The sequence below is a fragment of the Anarhichas minor genome, unplaced genomic scaffold (genome assembly GCF_050575085.1).
Source record: "Anarhichas minor isolate MPS153535 unplaced genomic scaffold, ASM5057508v1 ptg000067l, whole genome shotgun sequence".
NCBI classification, from domain to species: domain Eukaryota; kingdom Metazoa; phylum Chordata; class Actinopteri; order Perciformes; family Anarhichadidae; genus Anarhichas; species Anarhichas minor.
Genome location: NW_027466513.1, coordinates 3,656,832 through 3,674,079, shown reverse-complemented (window position 1 = coordinate 3,674,079; position 17,248 = coordinate 3,656,832). Strand labels below are relative to the sequence as shown.

The following is a 17,248-nucleotide window of genomic DNA, read 5'->3' as shown; positions in this document are numbered from 1 at the left end:
CTAGCTTTTAAAAACTCTCAGTGGATTACCGAAACGTCCCCGAGTCTATGAATGATATAAAAAGCTACTGTATGTTTTATACTTCGCACCCAGTGGCATCATCATGTTGTGACATCATTGCATGCCCGAGCATGCTCTTTCTTACTCTTTGGTTTATGAGGTTGTTTCAAAGTTAATGTGGAGAAAATAATGAAATGTTTGAAATGAATGTGTTTGGTGTGGTTTATTGCTGCTGTCTCGTCATTTCAATCCAAGGATTCAGTTTCATGAAGGTGGTAAAAAAAAAAACATTACAGATGAACACATGAATCCCCAGCAAGGACTTATGGTTATATTTAAATTTTACATCTGATTCTTGATTGGGAGGACGTACTTCTAATTTACTTTTCTGGATAAACAAAAAATCTATCAACAATTAGTCTATCTATAAACTGCTTCTCAATAGATTTTACAGAAAATGTACGATATCCCAATATATGTCACTATCATAATATAACATTACACACACTGTGAGAGAGCATTTTATCCATAACGCAACAAACTACATTTCTCAAAGCAATATGCAGAATTTTCTATATGATGAGTATCACAGTTATTCAAGGTTACTGCAGCTGATAATATTACTATTGTTTGATGGAAAACAGACTGACACATATCTTAATTACTCATTTAATTTAATTTAGAATCATTTAATTTAATTTGAAGGTCCTATAAACAAGATTGGGAGTACTTAAATTGCCTCTCAACATGGCGGCGGCTGAGCCAGCGGCTTGCGGTTAACTGTGCTAACAGCTCTAACAGTGTAAACTACGTTAACAGTGCGGACTGAGCTAACAGTGTTTATCTCAAAGGGAACCGGAGGATGGACGCTTCTGTGACGGTGGTTATCAGCTGTAGCCGCCTTATGAAAGCAGTGCAGAGCGGCTGCCGTTAGCTAACAAGTGAGGCAATAAAAGCATGCGTGGCCGGCCCGACTATGTCAACAAAGCACAAAGAAGCTCTGATAACAACAGAGAGAGAGAGAGAGAGAGAGAGAGAGAGAGAGAGAGAGAGAGAGAGAGAGAGAGAGAGAGAGAGAGAGAATCATTCTCTACTCAGACTTTACTCCACTCTATCTTTACACAGCAAATAGTTGTTTGCTGCTGTATTAATGCTCTGAAAGTCAAATTGAATATGTATTATTGACACTTAAACTTACAACTTACAACCACATGTTGTGTAGTTTATTATTCTGAAAAACTATCATTCATTGTATATTTTGTCATTACAGGTTATTGTAATTACAATAAAGAGCTCACTTTCTACTTTAAGGTGTGTCATATACATTTTAAAAGGCATATAGCATTCGTAACTCCAAAAATAGGAGATATGTGAGATGATAGGTTTAAATAACGTAAAATAATTAAAACACATTTTACTTCAAAGGCGTCCAAAGCTAAATGTATTCTATAGAAGTAGAAATATGAGGTGTGTGAGTGCTATTTTGTATGGATATTATGAATTGGAGATATGATAATATAGTAATACTATAGTAAACATGTTTTTGTTCATTATATTATGGTAATGGTGTGTTTTTTTTATCTGTAAATGACTATTCAGTGTTTACAATGCTTAAAGGAGAGAGAAACACTCCCCCCTACTGTCACATTTAAGACATTATATTTGCTAATATCTTTTACGGCTCATATAGTGTTTGTGTGAATGCTCTTTAAAACTAACCCGGAGAGCAGTTTATCTCTACCTCGGGTTGTTTTTGGAGGAGCTCCGGGGTGGACCTCCGGCATGGAGCTCCGCAGCGGCGACAGCTCACTGCGTGGCGGCTTCCGGTGTCCGTCCGTCTGCTGGAGGATGGCGTCCGGCTTCAACCGCAACCAACGCCGGTCCTCCGTGTCCTAAATACACCGAAAGGTTGGGCCACCCAATGCTGGAAGACAGGCAGTGCAAACCATCCAGTAAGTTATCGTGCTTTTTTATTTTTATTATTGTAAATGCTGTTTTTTTTGCAGTTGTGCGAGGCTCCAGTTGAAGGAGGTGGATTTTCCCTCCGCAGCTCGGGTGGAGGCCTAGTCTGATATGGGGTCTATTTGCAAACGAAGGCTCGTATCAAACGGTTAAAACCAGTTATTGTGGCCCTTCAGAAACGTCTTTTTTGCCTTGTTGTAGTATGTTTTTTAATGACTGCTTATATGGCGAAAAATTCAAGTATTAACATGTGTTAATAATGTTATATAGTGGGTGATAAATCTGGAAGGAAGTCCGGTTGTTTAGTAACATTAGCTGAAGCTAGCGGTTAGCAGCTAGCTAGCTGTTAGCTGAAGCTAGCGGTTAGCAGCTAGCTCTTAGTTGACAAGCTAACGTCTCTTTCCTCCTGGAACAGAAACTATGCCATTAAATAAACATGTGTGGAAATGCCATACATCTCCAACTAACTAATATGGCTATAATAAAGAAATTTGCCTCACGTAGCTAACGTGTAAAATACATATTTAACTGAGGATTACGTGACCGCTTCGCGTTTCAGGATATAGACCGAGCCCAATTCTTGTTAAGCGTTATTCTCTTGACTGTTGTTGTTTTTTGCGGGTTTCCGTTTCAGGAAAGGTGCGTTGGGTCTGTACATGTCACCGTGTTATTTTATTTTAACAGATATTAATATGTGCATAGTACTTTAAGATGTGTTTCCCGAATAACCGAAGAACGAGTTTTAGGCCTCTCAAGCTAGCATAGGTGGTGGTGTTTCAATTTAATTTCTTACAACAAATAAGACTTGACCTACACCGGTGTCACATTATTCCATCACTGGATAGAGCACCTTCCCTTACTGGAGTCTAATCATCCGCCTCATACGTTAGTGCTCGTGTCTCTTATGTTTCTATTTATGATGGATCTTGTTGGACACTGGCAGCTCATTTGCCCTACACTTTCATATCAACACCCTGTATTGTGTATATACTTGTTTTACAATAATATATTGTGAATTCAACTTTGTAATTAGTTGTGTATGCTTTTGTTTTCCTCCCTTCTTTTTAGATTTTCTCTCCTGTGTCAAAGGAAGTGTGTAAACACCGAAATAGCACTCAACTACTCTGTGTGCTGGTTACCATTTATTTTTTATTTTTTAAACCACATCCACCCTTTTCAGTTCAGCGCTGAACCCCCCCCCCCAATCATCTGCTGAGAGCTGAACCCCTACATGCGAAGTGGAAGGATGACGGAGGCGTGGCAGCAGCAGCAGCAACATGCAGTGGCTCCACCCTCGGTTGTGCACACGCTCCCCCAGGGAGCTGACAACCCTCTGGGCTGCACCGTGTACGGAGTGGTCCTACAGACAGATGCTTCGCTGCAGCAGCCGCAGCACGGCCAGCAGCTCACCGTTCAAGCCCAGCAGCCCTCCTTGCAGGTAGGGGGCGAGAGAGGGCACAAGTGCGGAGCCTGTGGCCACGACATATCTCACCTGGCCAACCCTCATGAGCACCAGTGCATGGTGAACCAAGACCGATCCTTCCAGTGCACCCAGTGTATGAAGATCTTCAGCCAGGCGACGGACCTGCTGGAGCACCAGTGCGTGCAGGTGGAGCAGAAGCCCTTTGTGTGCGGTGTGTGCAAGATGGGCTTCTCTCTGCTCACCTCATTGGCCCAGCATCACAACTCGCACGGCAATGGAAACAACCCAATGAAGTGCTCCATCTGTGAGAAAACGTACCGGCCGGGTTCCGGAAACGTCACCCCGACCTCGTCGGCCGCCAACCCCCAGCAGCCCTCCACCGGTGAGACGTCCAGTGGCGGCGCGGCGATCAGTGCCTCGTCTCCTCCTTCGTTTGAGGCCTCTGCACCAGACCGGCCATACAAGTGCTCAGTGTGCCACAAGTCCTTCCGGCATTTGTCAGAGCTGACCCGCCACGAGAGAGTGCACACCGGCGAGAAGCCGTACAAATGTGACACTTGCGACAAAACCTTCAGCCAGTCGTCGCATCTGGCGCACCACCAGCGCACGCACAGCTCCGAGCGGCCGTACAAATGCGCCGTGTGCGAGAAGAGCTTCAAGCACCGCTCTCACCTTGTGCGGCACATGTACGCTCATTCGGGCGAGCACCTTTGCGAGAAGAGCTTCAAGCACCGCTCTCACCTTGTGCGGCACATGTACGCTCATTCGGGCGAGCACCTTTTCAAGTGCAATTTGTGTGAGATGCACTTTAAGGAGTCGTCCGAGCTCCTGCACCACCAGTGCCAGCCAGAGGGGGAGAGACCTTTCCGCTGCGGCTCCTGTGGGAAGAGCTTCAAGCGCCCGTCTGACCTGCGGCAGCACGAACGCACCCACTCGGAGGAGCGACCTTTCCAGTGCGAGGAGTGCCAGATGAGCTTCAAACAGCAGTACGCTCTCGTACGCCACCGTCGCACTCACAAAAATCCAGCTGACCGCCCTTTCAAGTGTAACCTCTGCGACAAGGGGTTCCTTCAGCCGTCCCACCTGCTTTACCACCAGCAGGTTCACGGTATGGAGAGTCTGTTTAAGTGTGCGTCCTGCCAGAAGTCTTTCAGCCAATCGGGAGAACTGCTGAGGCACAAATGTGGCGGCGAGGTGGAGAAGCCCTACAAGTGCGACGTGTGCGGCAAAGGTTACAAAAAGAATTCGACGTTGCAGCGCCACCAGAACTCTCACTGCACGGAGAAGCCGCTGAAGTGCTCCCTGTGCGACAAGCGCTTCGTGTCGTCCTCCGAGTTTGTCCAGCACCGCTGCGACCCGACCCGCGAGAAGCCGCTGAAGTGTCCCGACTGCGAGAAGCGCTTCAGGTACTCGTCGGAGCTGCAGCGCCACCGCCGAGTTCACACCGGCGAGAAGCCGTTCAAGTGCGCCAACTGCGACAAGAGCTTCAAGCAGCGCGAGCACCTGGCCAAGCACCAGAGCGTGCACTCGCGGGAGACGCAGTTCAAGTGCGTGTGGTGCGGAGAGCGTTTCGTGGACCTCACGGCTCTGCAGGAGCACACGGTCCAGCACACCGCTGAGGGGGAGAGTTTCCCTGAAGCTCAGTGCATCCCATGAACCGAACTGCTCTTCAGTCCTGGGCAGCAAACATGACATTCACCCCCTCAAAGCAACGTGTGCCAGCCTCCGCTCCCCCATCTGTAGTTTATAACACGCAACCCAATAATTACGTTTTAATGATTATTTTTTTTTATGTATCAAGACTGAATTCATCCTCATCCCTTTAGTCGAGTAAATGACAAAGCACCATATATCCACAGAGGGCGGTTACGATTCCTCTTCTTATTTTGGTACACATGGATAAAAAACTTGAACAGAATGGAGGGAAAAGAAAAGTAGTAAGATGTGTGAAGATCACAGCTTTGTTTGGTGCAGAGTGTGGGACCCTCTTCTGTGGCTGCATGTGATCGTCTGTTTTGTAACTGTTGATTGTGTTGAGAAAGCTGGGAGGAAACTTCCAGGAGATGTGTGTGTGTGTGTGTGTGTGTGTGTGTGCTCACGTGTTAGCTCCTCTGAAATCCATGTGCCTTTTTTTACCGATCACTTTGTCTTTTTGTGTTTTTGTTAATAATTATGTCCAGTTTAGCTTAAAATAACCCCTCCCATCCGTATGCAGTGGCTGGCTTGTGCAGCAGTATCTTTTCACATACTAGATCTTAGGTAGTATCATCTGTTTGTGCATGAATATTTATCACACTTTAATATCACTGTTGTATTATAGGTTTGGTTTATTTAGGAAAAACATCCTAAGAAGAAAAAGTGGATTTGTGAAAATGTATAGCCCGTGTCCTTTGAAATCTGTGTTGTTGCATCTTTGTATTAAAAACAAATGACATCTAGGTAACTAACCAAACCTATCATGTCATACGAACACTTGACATGTGCAATAGAACACGCACAATGTAATATTTATGACTACTGATTCATGGTGTAGTCTACTCTGTTATATTATAGATTGTGTGTATATGCTCCTGTAAACATTGAAAAACTGTATAGTGCTTATGTTACCTGCTTTTGTATTCACTTATGAATGAGCTTGCAGTATTTTGCAAGTACTTTTAGTTTCAGTACGAGATGGACTATTACACGGTTTAACCCCGACCAGACTTCAGAGCGTCATGTTGCTCACCTGCCACAGACTTTGCTGCATTAGTTACCGTGCGCTATAGATCTAACAAAAGTAATATTCTTTTTTTTAATGTTTTTTGAAGAATTGGCCTTGTTACATCCTCAGAGGGGTCCCTGGTTCTGGTCCTGGTCCAGACCGGACCTTCAGCCGATTAATCAGGAGTAGCCTCAAAAGTTGCGGTTTTATGTCGGGCATAAAGTTAAACATGTGTGTACTTTAGTTTACTGTGTGGATTTCTATATTCACAATACTTGCAGTATATTTAAAAGGTTTTTGGAGGTTAGAATTCATGGGACAAAGGGATTTAAAGCGGGGGGGGGGGGGAGGGAGGTTGTGCCAGAGTGGAGGTCCTGGTGAGTCTGCTTCAGAAACCTGAAGGAGTGTTGTGATGGATTCACACGTGTGGATATCGACAGACTCCTGTTCATACTGTAAACAGACCATTCAAATAAACCACCCTTATGAACATAACGGTGCTCATTGTTTTCATCCCAGCGGAGTCACTACTTGTACGTCTGTTGATTCAAATCAGCTGCAGCTGAGGATCCTTTTCACCATTAAATATGAATCATTTTCAAGTAATACGCAATATTATTTTCTCAATTGATTATTTTGCCCGTTATAATTTACCAGAGTCCAACATGTCAGTTTACAATCATAAAGTCTGAAATAAAGACCTGGATTTAGTCAGTGATTGAACTTTTGTTGGAAATTATTGATTATCAAAATAGTTTCAGATAAATTAAATCATTATTTTATTTATTAGCAGTTTGTGACTGCAAAAACATTTATCAGTTCACTTAAAACTATTAAATTCATATGTATTGTGATGATCTTACGATGAAGTTCTGATCGCATGTTTCGATATTTAATCACTAGCTGAAGATGGAATGTTTCAAAAAGCTTAGCTGGTGAAATATGATTTTCCAGAATTACTCTTTATAGTTTTACGAATACATAATAAATAAATAATTCATCACATCTTAACCCTCCACATTAACAGCAGCTGTTTTGTTTATGCAGCAGTTTTACCAATAATGATTTTTTTCAAAATGTCAGCCAATAAAGAACGCTGGAGTAAATACATGAAGGATTCTGCTTCAGTCAAATAAACAGACGATTGTGTAAGAAAAGGTTTCGACAACCTTTTTAAAAATAGAAGAGTCAGTTCTAATATTTTAAGGTACTTGTACTTTAAATGAGGCAAATTAGCCTTCTGTACTTTTACTTCACTACATGTATTTAAAATAATGATTTACTTTTCAGATTTGGATTGTTGATACAAAGTACTACTTTTACAAGTACAAGTACAAGATCTGAATAAGTCCTCCACCACTGGAAACTCAAAATCAGGTCAAATCAATATTGAAATCATAAGCTAATACTTGCTTGTTGTGCATCTTTTTAATTGGCATATCTTAATACATTAATATTAATATTTTAGCCGATTTTATATGTTAAAGTTGTTCGTCTATATATTTTTTTATAATTCTAAAATTAAATGAAATATTCCGACTATATTGGGAACAAATAGAAGACCGGTTCAGACAAATTAATTTATCTTTCGAACACATGTCACATGTAGAAGTAAGAAACGAGGAAATCTGCTGATTAATTTAAAAATATATTAAAAATATGTTTAAAAAAAAATCCTACTGATTAATTTAAAAATATATTTTTTAATGAATCAGTAGATTTCCTACTTTCTACATGTGACATGTGCTCGAAAGATAAATTAATTTGTCTGAACCGGTCTTCTATCCGTCCCCAATATAGTCGGAATATTTTATTTTATTTTGATATATGTATTTATTTTATTTTGTATTATTCTCAGGTCACTTGAGCCTGTTGATTCACATCCGGGTGATGTTCGCCGCAGAAGAAGAAGAAGAGCATCCCGGTGGTTCTGCTAACGAACCGCTGCTATAGATGTACCTCCACCACCCATCCGATGAGATCAATACATCACCGATACTGCTGATATATTCACACATCATCCATAACGTTCAATCTGGAGGCGCTACGTCACTTTCACGGAGAGAGCAAACGTAACCGCTAGCGAGTGTTGCTAACGAGTTGCTAAAGGAGCTAACGTTCATGTCGCGCGGACTTCCTCCGAGCTCGCGGATATTTCTACGACGAGGTTAGCCGGCTAGCTTTAGCCTCTCCGTTTATTGATTTCACACTTTCACAAAACGGCACTAATAAATAGTTTTTAATATATATATATATATATATTTTATTGTACAAAATATACACACGCGTGCTATATCTACGTGACTCTGCATTATTGGAATAGAGTTTAATATATTTGCGTGATTTCGTGTGTTGTTGCTAGGTAAGCTAGGTCAACTAGCTAGTTAGCGTTAGCTGACAATTACCGAAAACGATGCTAAGTCTTCACTGATTGGTTCACATGTTAAGATAACTTGGTGGTAACCAGCTAGGCTAATGCTAACTAGTAGCTAATTTAGGTGTAAATTATAGCTATGTGGCCAAGGTGAGAAAAAAGGCCCCGGAGAGCCTTAAGAGTCGTGACGGGCTCCACAGTTATGAGGTCTACTAGATATTAAAATGGTTTGTGATAGCTAGATTTGATATATATATATAAATATGTATATGTATAAAATTAGACATGACACCCGAGAGTCTCCATGTTAATCTAGTCCAGAATAGATGAGTCTAAATACATTGGTTTTTTTTAAACCTAGGCCTGGTTTACTGTTGTCTGGTTAGGAAAGAAAATGCAGCAAAATCACAATTTTTCTATTTTCACAGAGACTTAAAGTCTCAGAAAACTGTAACTGGGTTTCAAACAGTCTTCAGAGTCTCCATGTTAATGTAGTCCAGAATAGACGAGTCTAAATACTGTGTTTGTAATGTTAGGCCTGGTTTATTGTGGTCTAAATGTGGCCTATAAAAAAACAATGCAGTGAAATCACTATTTAGTCTGTTTTTCACAGAGAGATTAAAGTTCTTTATTGTATTTATATGATAATCTGGTCCAGGTGTGACAGCTGTGGTTTGCACCCTGTGTGTTGTGCTCTGGATGCAGTCCAAATGGCCTGAAAAGGAGATTTTTAACACTCGGTGGACTCAACCATCTCTAGATTTAATAGAAAAGAAGTTGAAACTGTCACTTTTAACGAATAGACTAAACATATCACAAATCTGGAACTTTACATATGTTTGTGACTATTAATGTAGTACAGTTTTGACAATTCTAAGTACTGTTTGGGGATTTTAAACAGTCTTTAGTGTGTTTATGTTAATCCGGTGCAGGTTTGGCAACTCGTAAGTGAAAATTTGACACTGTCACAAAGTTCGTTCTGTCTCACAAGGTGTTTTCAGGCCGTGTTTAAGGTCTCCGTGTTCATCTAGTTTAGGTTTGACAAGTCTAAGGACAGTAGGTTTTGGTCTCTGATGTGGTCTAGATCGTGAAAAGGTGGTAAAATCTTCCATGTTTTCAGTTTTCACGAATCCCAAACTGGGTAGACGGTTAACGCTGTTACTCTGATACCCAGTTCTACAACGTAACACAGTGCGACGAAGAATTAGACAAGTAGACCTGCAGCGATTAGTTCATTTATTGATTTGTCAATTCAGTCTAATCAGTTATTTTGATAATTGTTTAATGATAATTGTTTAATAGTTTATTTCTTTTAAGCAAAAATGCCAAAGTTTCTCCTTTTTCAGCTTCACATATGAGATGGCTTGATGTTTTTTTTGGTCATATGTGAAAGTAAATTAAATATTTTTGGGATTTTGACTGATTGTTGGGCTTATTTTAATGTTTTATAACCAAGTGATTCATGGAGACAATAATAATTAAATGTGTCGTTAGTTATAGACCTGTGTACAAGAAATATCATCTCATGTTTTGGCTTTAGCTCCCACATCGGACCACCTCAGACTCCTCGTTACCTGCATGTCTGTCCTAACCCTCCTCTTCCTCTTCTCTCTGCAGCTGGCGGCTCTTCATCCCATCCTGCCTAACATCCTGCTCAGGGGCTTCACGCACTCGGTCATCGTAGCTCTGTCAGTCTGCACTGCTGCCGCGTCCGACCGGCCTGACGCCTTTCACCTGAGGGCGAGAGCAGCCGAAGCCGATGGTAAGCACCGCGCGGGCATCTCCTTAGAGCCGCCACCGCCGCACATCCTGGAGAGTCGCTGTGCCGCCTTCCAGTATCGAGCCCAGAAGCGTTCAGAGGGAGGCGACGGTCGCCGACGCGGAGCCGCAAAGCTAGCCATGCCCGGATCCACACCGGCCAGCAGCAAGGCTCGGGTGTACACCGATGTCAACACACAGAAGAACAGAGAGTACTGGGACTACGACGCACATGTGCCCAACTGGAGGTACGGCTGCATGGGGGGGTTGTACTCTCTCTACAGTTTTAGATTTGTTAAGCACACAACACGAAAACATGTGTATCAAAATAAGCAGTAAGTTTATCATCGCAGCATTATGTTCAACGGTCATTTATTGTCATGCAACAGAGGGATGCTCAACGAAATTCAGTCGTGGTCCGTTTGTAACACAACAAACGCATAACAAACAAAAGAAAACAGCTGTATATTGTTGTAGTTCAATCTTTGAATTTGCATCATCAGGACTGTAAACAGCAGCAACAGGAACTATTCTGTGGGCAGATAATACGGCCGACATCATCACATTAATCATTCAACATGAGGGAAAACATTGTCCATCGACTCTGACTGTTTACATCATCATGCTCAGACAGACTCCGCCTCCTCTCGTCACACCTGGAGTCCTGCTTATAGATGTTCAGCACCGAGTTTAATAACGTTTAAAATATAATTTTTCACAATGAAACCATGCTGTCTATGTATCAGAGATATCCTCAAGAGTATATCAATAGCAAATACCAAAAAAGACTAAACTATGTAGAATAAGAATGACTTTTGAAAATGTAAATATAAATTTACTGAATAGGTTTTATTTCTGTAAATATATCGAATATGAAGTCTAGAGTCTGACTTACATTCATTCATAACTGAATCATGATTTTGCCTCATAGTTAGTTTTTACTGAAAACGTCTAACCTCAGATTTTGAATGTTTTAGCAGCTGAAACACAGGAAGCTAGAATAGTTCTACTGCTGTTCATACGACATTCAACCACATTAAATCATGTCGCATAGATTCTCTCCAGGTTAGTGTTAAAGTAAGAAATAAAATGTGTACATTAATGTCTCACTGACAGAAAATACATCCATAACAATTTAGATGAATTTAGATAATTTAAGAAATGTATTAAACTAACATCTGCTTTTTATTTTAAAAACAAACTATTTTTGTGTTAACCTGACGGTCGGACTAAACAAGTAAATGGAAGATCTCTTCTTGTGCTCTGGGATCCTGTGATTGTGACATTTTACCAACTGAACCGTTTAATTTTATGATTACATGATTTATAATGTCAGAAGATATTTTAAATAAGCCTGTTATAATTTCCAAGAGCCCAAGATTACGTCTTGTTTCCAAAACTTAAAGATCTTCTGTTATTTAAAACAGAGAAAAGCAGCAAATCCTCATTTTGGAGAAGCTGGAACCAGAAAATGCGAAGTGTTTTTTTTCTTCATAAATGAGTAATTGGCTGATTGTTTCAACTGTAGTCTTCTTATTGATGATCTAACCAGGGCCATGGATGTCGTGTGGTTCATGATCAGATGTGTCTTTTGTTAACTTACTAAATGTTTCCGCTCTCTTTCAGCAATCAAGACAACTACCAGTTGGTGCGTAAACTGGGTCGAGGGAAGTACAGTGAAGTGTTCGAGGCCATAAATGTGACCAACAATGAGAAAGTGGTGGTGAAAATCCTCAAGGTGAGCCTGAAACTTCTGCTTTTGTTTTATTAAACAACTATCTCAGCAGGTGGAGCTCTCACTCTCAGCAGATGACTGTTAAAACCGTCCGTCGGAATTTTGTCACGTTTGGTTCTCCGGTATAAAAATCCTCGTTTCCGGCACGTCATTCTTCTGTGACGACCTTTTAACAATAGTGTGTCACAGATTCAGAGATGGATGGTGTTGACCGGGACAAACTGCTGTCAGTAACTCGTGTGTGCCCTCAACTTAAAGGTGCAGTGTGTCTGGGTTTGGCGCCATCTAGTGGTGAAAACTGTAACGGGTACCAAACGTGTGTGAGAGCTGTGGGGGCCGACATGAGAAAGCGAATGTCCTCATCTCGAGCCAGTGTTTAGTTTATCGCTGACAATGTATTCAATTCTATGTTTATATAATATTTACATTATAAACTAGAATTTTAGTCAATGTTTAAGTTTGTTGCTGCATTAAATAAAGTAACACTTCCTGTTCATTTTGAAGATTTTCTGTTACCAAGTTGCTGGTGTACGATTTTATTATTTTTGATAGTAAATAATTCATTAAATGTATATCGATGTATTCATTTGTTACATTTAAAAAATTAAAATAAAGTTAGGAAATCAATGTTGACACAAATAATAACAGCGTTAAAAACGTCTCTGAGAAGCTTTACTTCAGGTCACATTGGTTCTCACTGCACTGTGTCAGTCTGCACTCAGTTTAGTCACATTAAATGTTTTCTCGTTGTCTTATTTTTTCCGCAGCCCGTCAAGAAGAAGAAGATCAAACGGGAAATCAAAATTCTTGAAAACCTGCGCGGAGGAACCAACATCATCCGCCTGGTGGACACGGTCAAAGACCCGGTGGTGAGTCCGGTTCCTGCCGCCGCTCTGCTGCATGTCGACACGCCGCCAGTCGTGCGTGTAACTGTGTGTGTGTGTGTGCGTGTGTGAGAGAGTGTGTGTGTGTCAGAGAGAGAGAGTGTGTGTGCGTGATAATGATCTCCACCTACCTGCTGCTGCTCCTCAGTTAAGCCTCGTGTTGTCCTCTCTTTGCAGTCCAGAACTCCAGCGCTTGTCTTTGAGTGCATCAATAACACAGATTTTAAGGTACTTAAGTTTTGGCCGACATCAAACATGCAGAACTACCATTGATGTTCATTATTAATAACACGCATAATAACCCCTCCGGTTTAAATGTTGCTCACGTGTAGACGCCAGTGGAGCTGCCGACATCTCTTCATAACACTTTGTACGCTTCATGTTGTTCCACAGGAGCTTTACCAGAAGCTGACAGACTACGATATCCGCTACTACATGTATGAGCTGCTCAAGGTAAACAAACAGCTTCCAGTAATGTCAACTTATTTATCTATTCATGAATATTCACCTCTTTTAAGATAATATCTGTGAATGTGACGGATCAGATTTGAGGCTGGTTTGTATTTCTCCAGTGATTTAACAAGAAGCAGAGCGTAATGTAAAGCTTAGACAATTTGAAATAGACAGAATATACAACTACCAACAAATCTGATCATTTTGTAATCATTTAGATCGTTCATTAAAGAAAATATCTGCCGTTTCCAGCTTCTGAAATAGTGAATATTTGCTGTTTCTAGTTGTTTTTTAAATGGAATATTTTCCAAAAGTATTTTGAAGATGTGATATTTGGCTTTTTACACATTTTTTTTTTACATTTTCTTTAGAATACATGAATAATAAAGTACAAACAAACAAGTGATGACTGGATAATGAACGTAATGTGTGGAGTTTGTGTCATTGTTGCCTTTGATGAATCACTGGATCCCCTTTAAGGCTCTGGACTACTGCCACAGTATGGGCATCATGCACCGGGATGTGAAGCCGCACAACGTGATGATCGACCACCAGATGAGAAAGGTAACGCTCGTTAACTACATTAAATGTGACGGGAAGGATTGTTTGTTTCTACGTATGATTATTTTGGAGAAGTGGATCAATCAACAGTAACAGTCAAATGATATCTGTCTATAAATATCATCTTAGTTTAATTACATTATGCATTTTATGGTTATTTTCAACCGTCATACATTTTAGGAAGAAGTGAGTTTTTAAACTAAGTTTTATTCTTAGTTTAGTACTTAAAATTGTTCATCAACGTGTTAAATTCAAAACGTTATGCAAAGCTGCAGCAATCAATACTTTTACATCAAATGCTTGTGTAACATTTATTAATTTATTATTATTATTCTGTGTCAAATCCAGTAGTTCTTGTTTTAGCTGCTTTGTTTTGGAATAAAGAAGAAGAAAAGGCTCAAAATCAAAGCATGAGCCTGTCGTGATGATGAGAGTAACGAGTCTTCTCTCCGTCGCAGCTGCGTCTTATAGATTGGGGTTTGGCAGAATTTTACCATCCCGCTCAGGAATACAACGTCAGGGTGGCCTCCCGCTATTTCAAAGGCCCTGAGCTGCTAGTGGACTATCAGGTACCGGCCGCTCACACTCCTGCTGGAGATTCAGTCCCTGTGTTGTCAATGAACGTTGGGTGTTTTGATATCCTCTTCTTCTTCTTCCCCAGATGTATGACTATAGTTTGGACATGTGGAGTCTAGGCTGCATGTTGGCCAGCATGATCTTTCTGAAGGAACCGTTTTTTCACGGCCAGGACAACTACGACCAGGTAAAGGTGTCCGATACAGACTCATAAATACTAATACAATTTATTAGTATAGCGCTTTAAAAGGTACTCAAAGACACTTTACATGCTAAAAAACAGAAACAAAAGCAATTGCAATATAAACAAAATAGATGACATAACGATAAGGACCAGCACAAACAACAACATGCATAACTAACTTTAAATATGTTTTAAGTGACGGAGAATGTCTGAGGTTACAGAACAAAGCTTCTCTCGCGGTTACACTCTCACCTCTAACTGAAATCTAGAACTTCTGACAGAAATGTCTTTGCTTTGACATAGTATGCTTTGTAATGAAACGCCTCCACAGTAATGTGTTAAATGTGCGTCCATTGTTCTCCAGCTGGTCCGCATCGCTAAAGTTCTCGGCACCGACGAGCTCTTCGGTTACCTGCACAAATACCACATAGAACTGGACACTCGCTTCAAAGACCTGCTGGGACAGTGAGTATCCAGATGTTCACAGCCAACAGCAGATGTGTGCAGCTCTGACCTCATGCTGTCTCTGTAAATGATTCAGGTAGAAACAGTTACTGGAGCCTGATGTTGAACCACGTCAGGCTGACTAAATGTTTTTCTGACCGTCTTTGCAAGTGAATATTTGGTTAAATAGAAACATGTCAGAACTGAAGGAAGATGTTTCCGACTCTCCTGCATTTTTTTTATTTTTACCAGCATTTGGCTTGTTCTAATGTCCAACCCTGCACATGTGAATAACATGAATGTTCCAGCGTCCTGGTGCTGTGCATGCGGTCACACTTGAATCCATTAGAGCCGTCTCTGATGCTATAAGTAACACCTGTGCTAATGCTTTGGTAGTATTCACAAGCAGCCATGTGGCGGTTGCTACGTATGATTCGTAAGGACTATTATACTCGCGTCACTACATTCGTATAAGTTCAGTCACGCTACGTGCTATATATTTTGTGTTTCCAGGCAAACGAGGAAGCGCTGGGAGCAGTTCATCCAGTCAGAGAACCAGCACCTGGTGAGTCCGGAGGCTCTGGACCTGCTGGACAAGCTGCTCCGCTACGACCACCAGCAGAGGCTGACGGCGGCCGAGGCCATGCAGCACCCTTACTTCTGTTAGTATTAAACGCCTACGCGGCGCTTTCTGCATGTCTGGATATCAGCACCACTGCTCACACGGCTGCATTAAACAATGGAGATACACCTATTAAATAATAATGCTGAGGGATCTGTCACATGAATACTGATGTTTTCTCTCTACTGTTACCAGTTTGTTACAAATAATTGTAAGATCTCATAATTAGAGTTTGAGAGGCATCGTAAGAGTGAATATTCTTTTAATTTTAGGGTTTGTAAGCCTGACTGAATTTAAGTGGATTGACTAGTAACTTCAAAAAATACAATACCAATACCCTTAAAGTGATACTTCTACTTTAGTTTGGTTCCCAGTTAAATGATATTATGTTGAGTGTTTTGGGATCAGGTGAGCGATCATCCTTCAGTAATATTTGCATTTAAATGATTATACTGTATGAATATGATTAATACTAGATAAACCCTATTACAACCCATCGTTTGTGTGTTTTTTAACGGATGGTGCCGCATAAAACGTTACAAACACCTGAGTTAATATGAGGCACAAAGTCACACCTGTGTTATGATTCATTTACCTGAGACCTGGTTGAGTTTGTCAGATAAAGTGTGTGCTTGTCCCTCAGATCCTGTGGTGAAGGAACAGGCGAACGCCAACACAGACGGCACAAAGGCCATAAGCGGCTCCAATGCGACATGATAACCAGAGAGCAGGTAATGCATGTTTGTTTTAAACTAAGTATCTATAAACACACAGTTTCCAGTTCGTCAGGTACTTCTAGCTAAAACTAATGCGGTCTAATACAACAGTCACGCAATAAATCCTCCCATCATGAAGGTTATAATGTTCAGTTTAAACAGTTTGAGAGGTGTTGATTACATTTTTATTGTATTTTGTTATGCAATACAGGTGTTTCTATTATTTTGTCCACCCCGATTACATCAATTAGGATAGCCTAAATACCTGTCTGTGCAACACAAGTGTCTCCTCATAACATGGGTCAGATGAGTCCCTCTGATTGGTCTGTTTCTGTTCCTCAGGAAGAATCTTTGTTACCTCAACTTGTGACCTTTTCGTGGCAGAAACTTCTGCCTCCACATCAACAGCCATACTGGATGCAAGATGTCAATCTTGCAGAATACACAAACACGCACGGATTAAACTTTTCCCAACAAAGCCCGGGGGGGGGGGTTCTGAGCTGCTTGGTCCGAGTCACAGATAAAATCTGATCTGAAATCCTCACCCTCCTCTTCCTCCTCTTCCTCTTCCTGCCCCCAACACCCCCCCACCCCCCCCTCCCTCCAACCTGTTTTTAAAAAGAGCAAAGTGACTGTTGGTTCAGTATCAGGCCAGTGTTGTGCTGTAAAGACGTTTGTCCGTCATTACGATGCTGTAGTGACCTGAGATCCAGTTTTAGCACTGAATGGCATGGAGGCTCTTTTCTGCTACGGATAGAACAAAAGCTATATTGAAAGAGAATAAACCATTTTTATTTAAAAAATGAGCGTGTTGGACTTTTGATTGAATCAGAACAGGTTATTTTTCTGTTA

The 17,248-nt window shown here is 41.2% G+C and overlaps 2 protein-coding genes across 4 annotated transcripts; both read left to right on the top strand.

The window, feature by feature from the left end:
- The first annotated feature begins 1,715 nt into the window (after positions 1-1,715).
- On the top strand, positions 1,716-6,584 carry znf319a (zinc finger protein 319a). Of its 2 annotated transcripts, none has more exons than XM_076078565.1 (3): positions 1,716-1,952; positions 3,143-4,093; positions 4,163-6,584. In XM_076078565.1, the coding sequence occupies exons 2-3, from the start codon at positions 3,194-3,196 to the stop codon at positions 5,039-5,041; spliced, it is 1,779 nt and encodes a 592-aa protein (XP_075934680.1). In that variant the 5' UTR covers positions 1,716-1,952; positions 3,143-3,193; the 3' UTR covers positions 5,042-6,584. The 2 variants fall into 2 exon arrangements, with proteins under 2 accessions (XP_075934680.1, XP_075934679.1); XM_076078564.1 differs by having other exon boundaries at positions 3,031-4,093.
- A 1,379-nt stretch (positions 6,585-7,963) lies between these two features.
- On the top strand, positions 7,964-17,199 carry LOC142934149 (casein kinase II subunit alpha'-like). Of its 2 annotated transcripts, XM_076078570.1 has the most exons (13): positions 7,965-8,256; positions 10,081-10,469; positions 11,848-11,959; positions 12,724-12,825; positions 13,018-13,068; positions 13,234-13,293; positions 13,774-13,857; positions 14,313-14,423; positions 14,516-14,617; positions 14,979-15,079; positions 15,572-15,720; positions 16,324-16,411; positions 16,739-17,199. In XM_076078570.1, exons 2-12 carry the CDS (start codon positions 10,363-10,365, stop codon positions 16,395-16,397), a joined length of 1,053 nt encoding a protein of 350 aa, XP_075934685.1. In that variant the 5' UTR covers positions 7,965-8,256; positions 10,081-10,362; the 3' UTR covers positions 16,398-16,411; positions 16,739-17,199. The 2 variants fall into 2 exon arrangements, with proteins under 2 accessions (XP_075934686.1, XP_075934685.1); XM_076078571.1 differs by lacking the exon at positions 13,018-13,068 and having other exon boundaries at positions 7,964-8,256.
- The last annotated feature ends 49 nt before the right edge of the window (positions 17,200-17,248 follow it).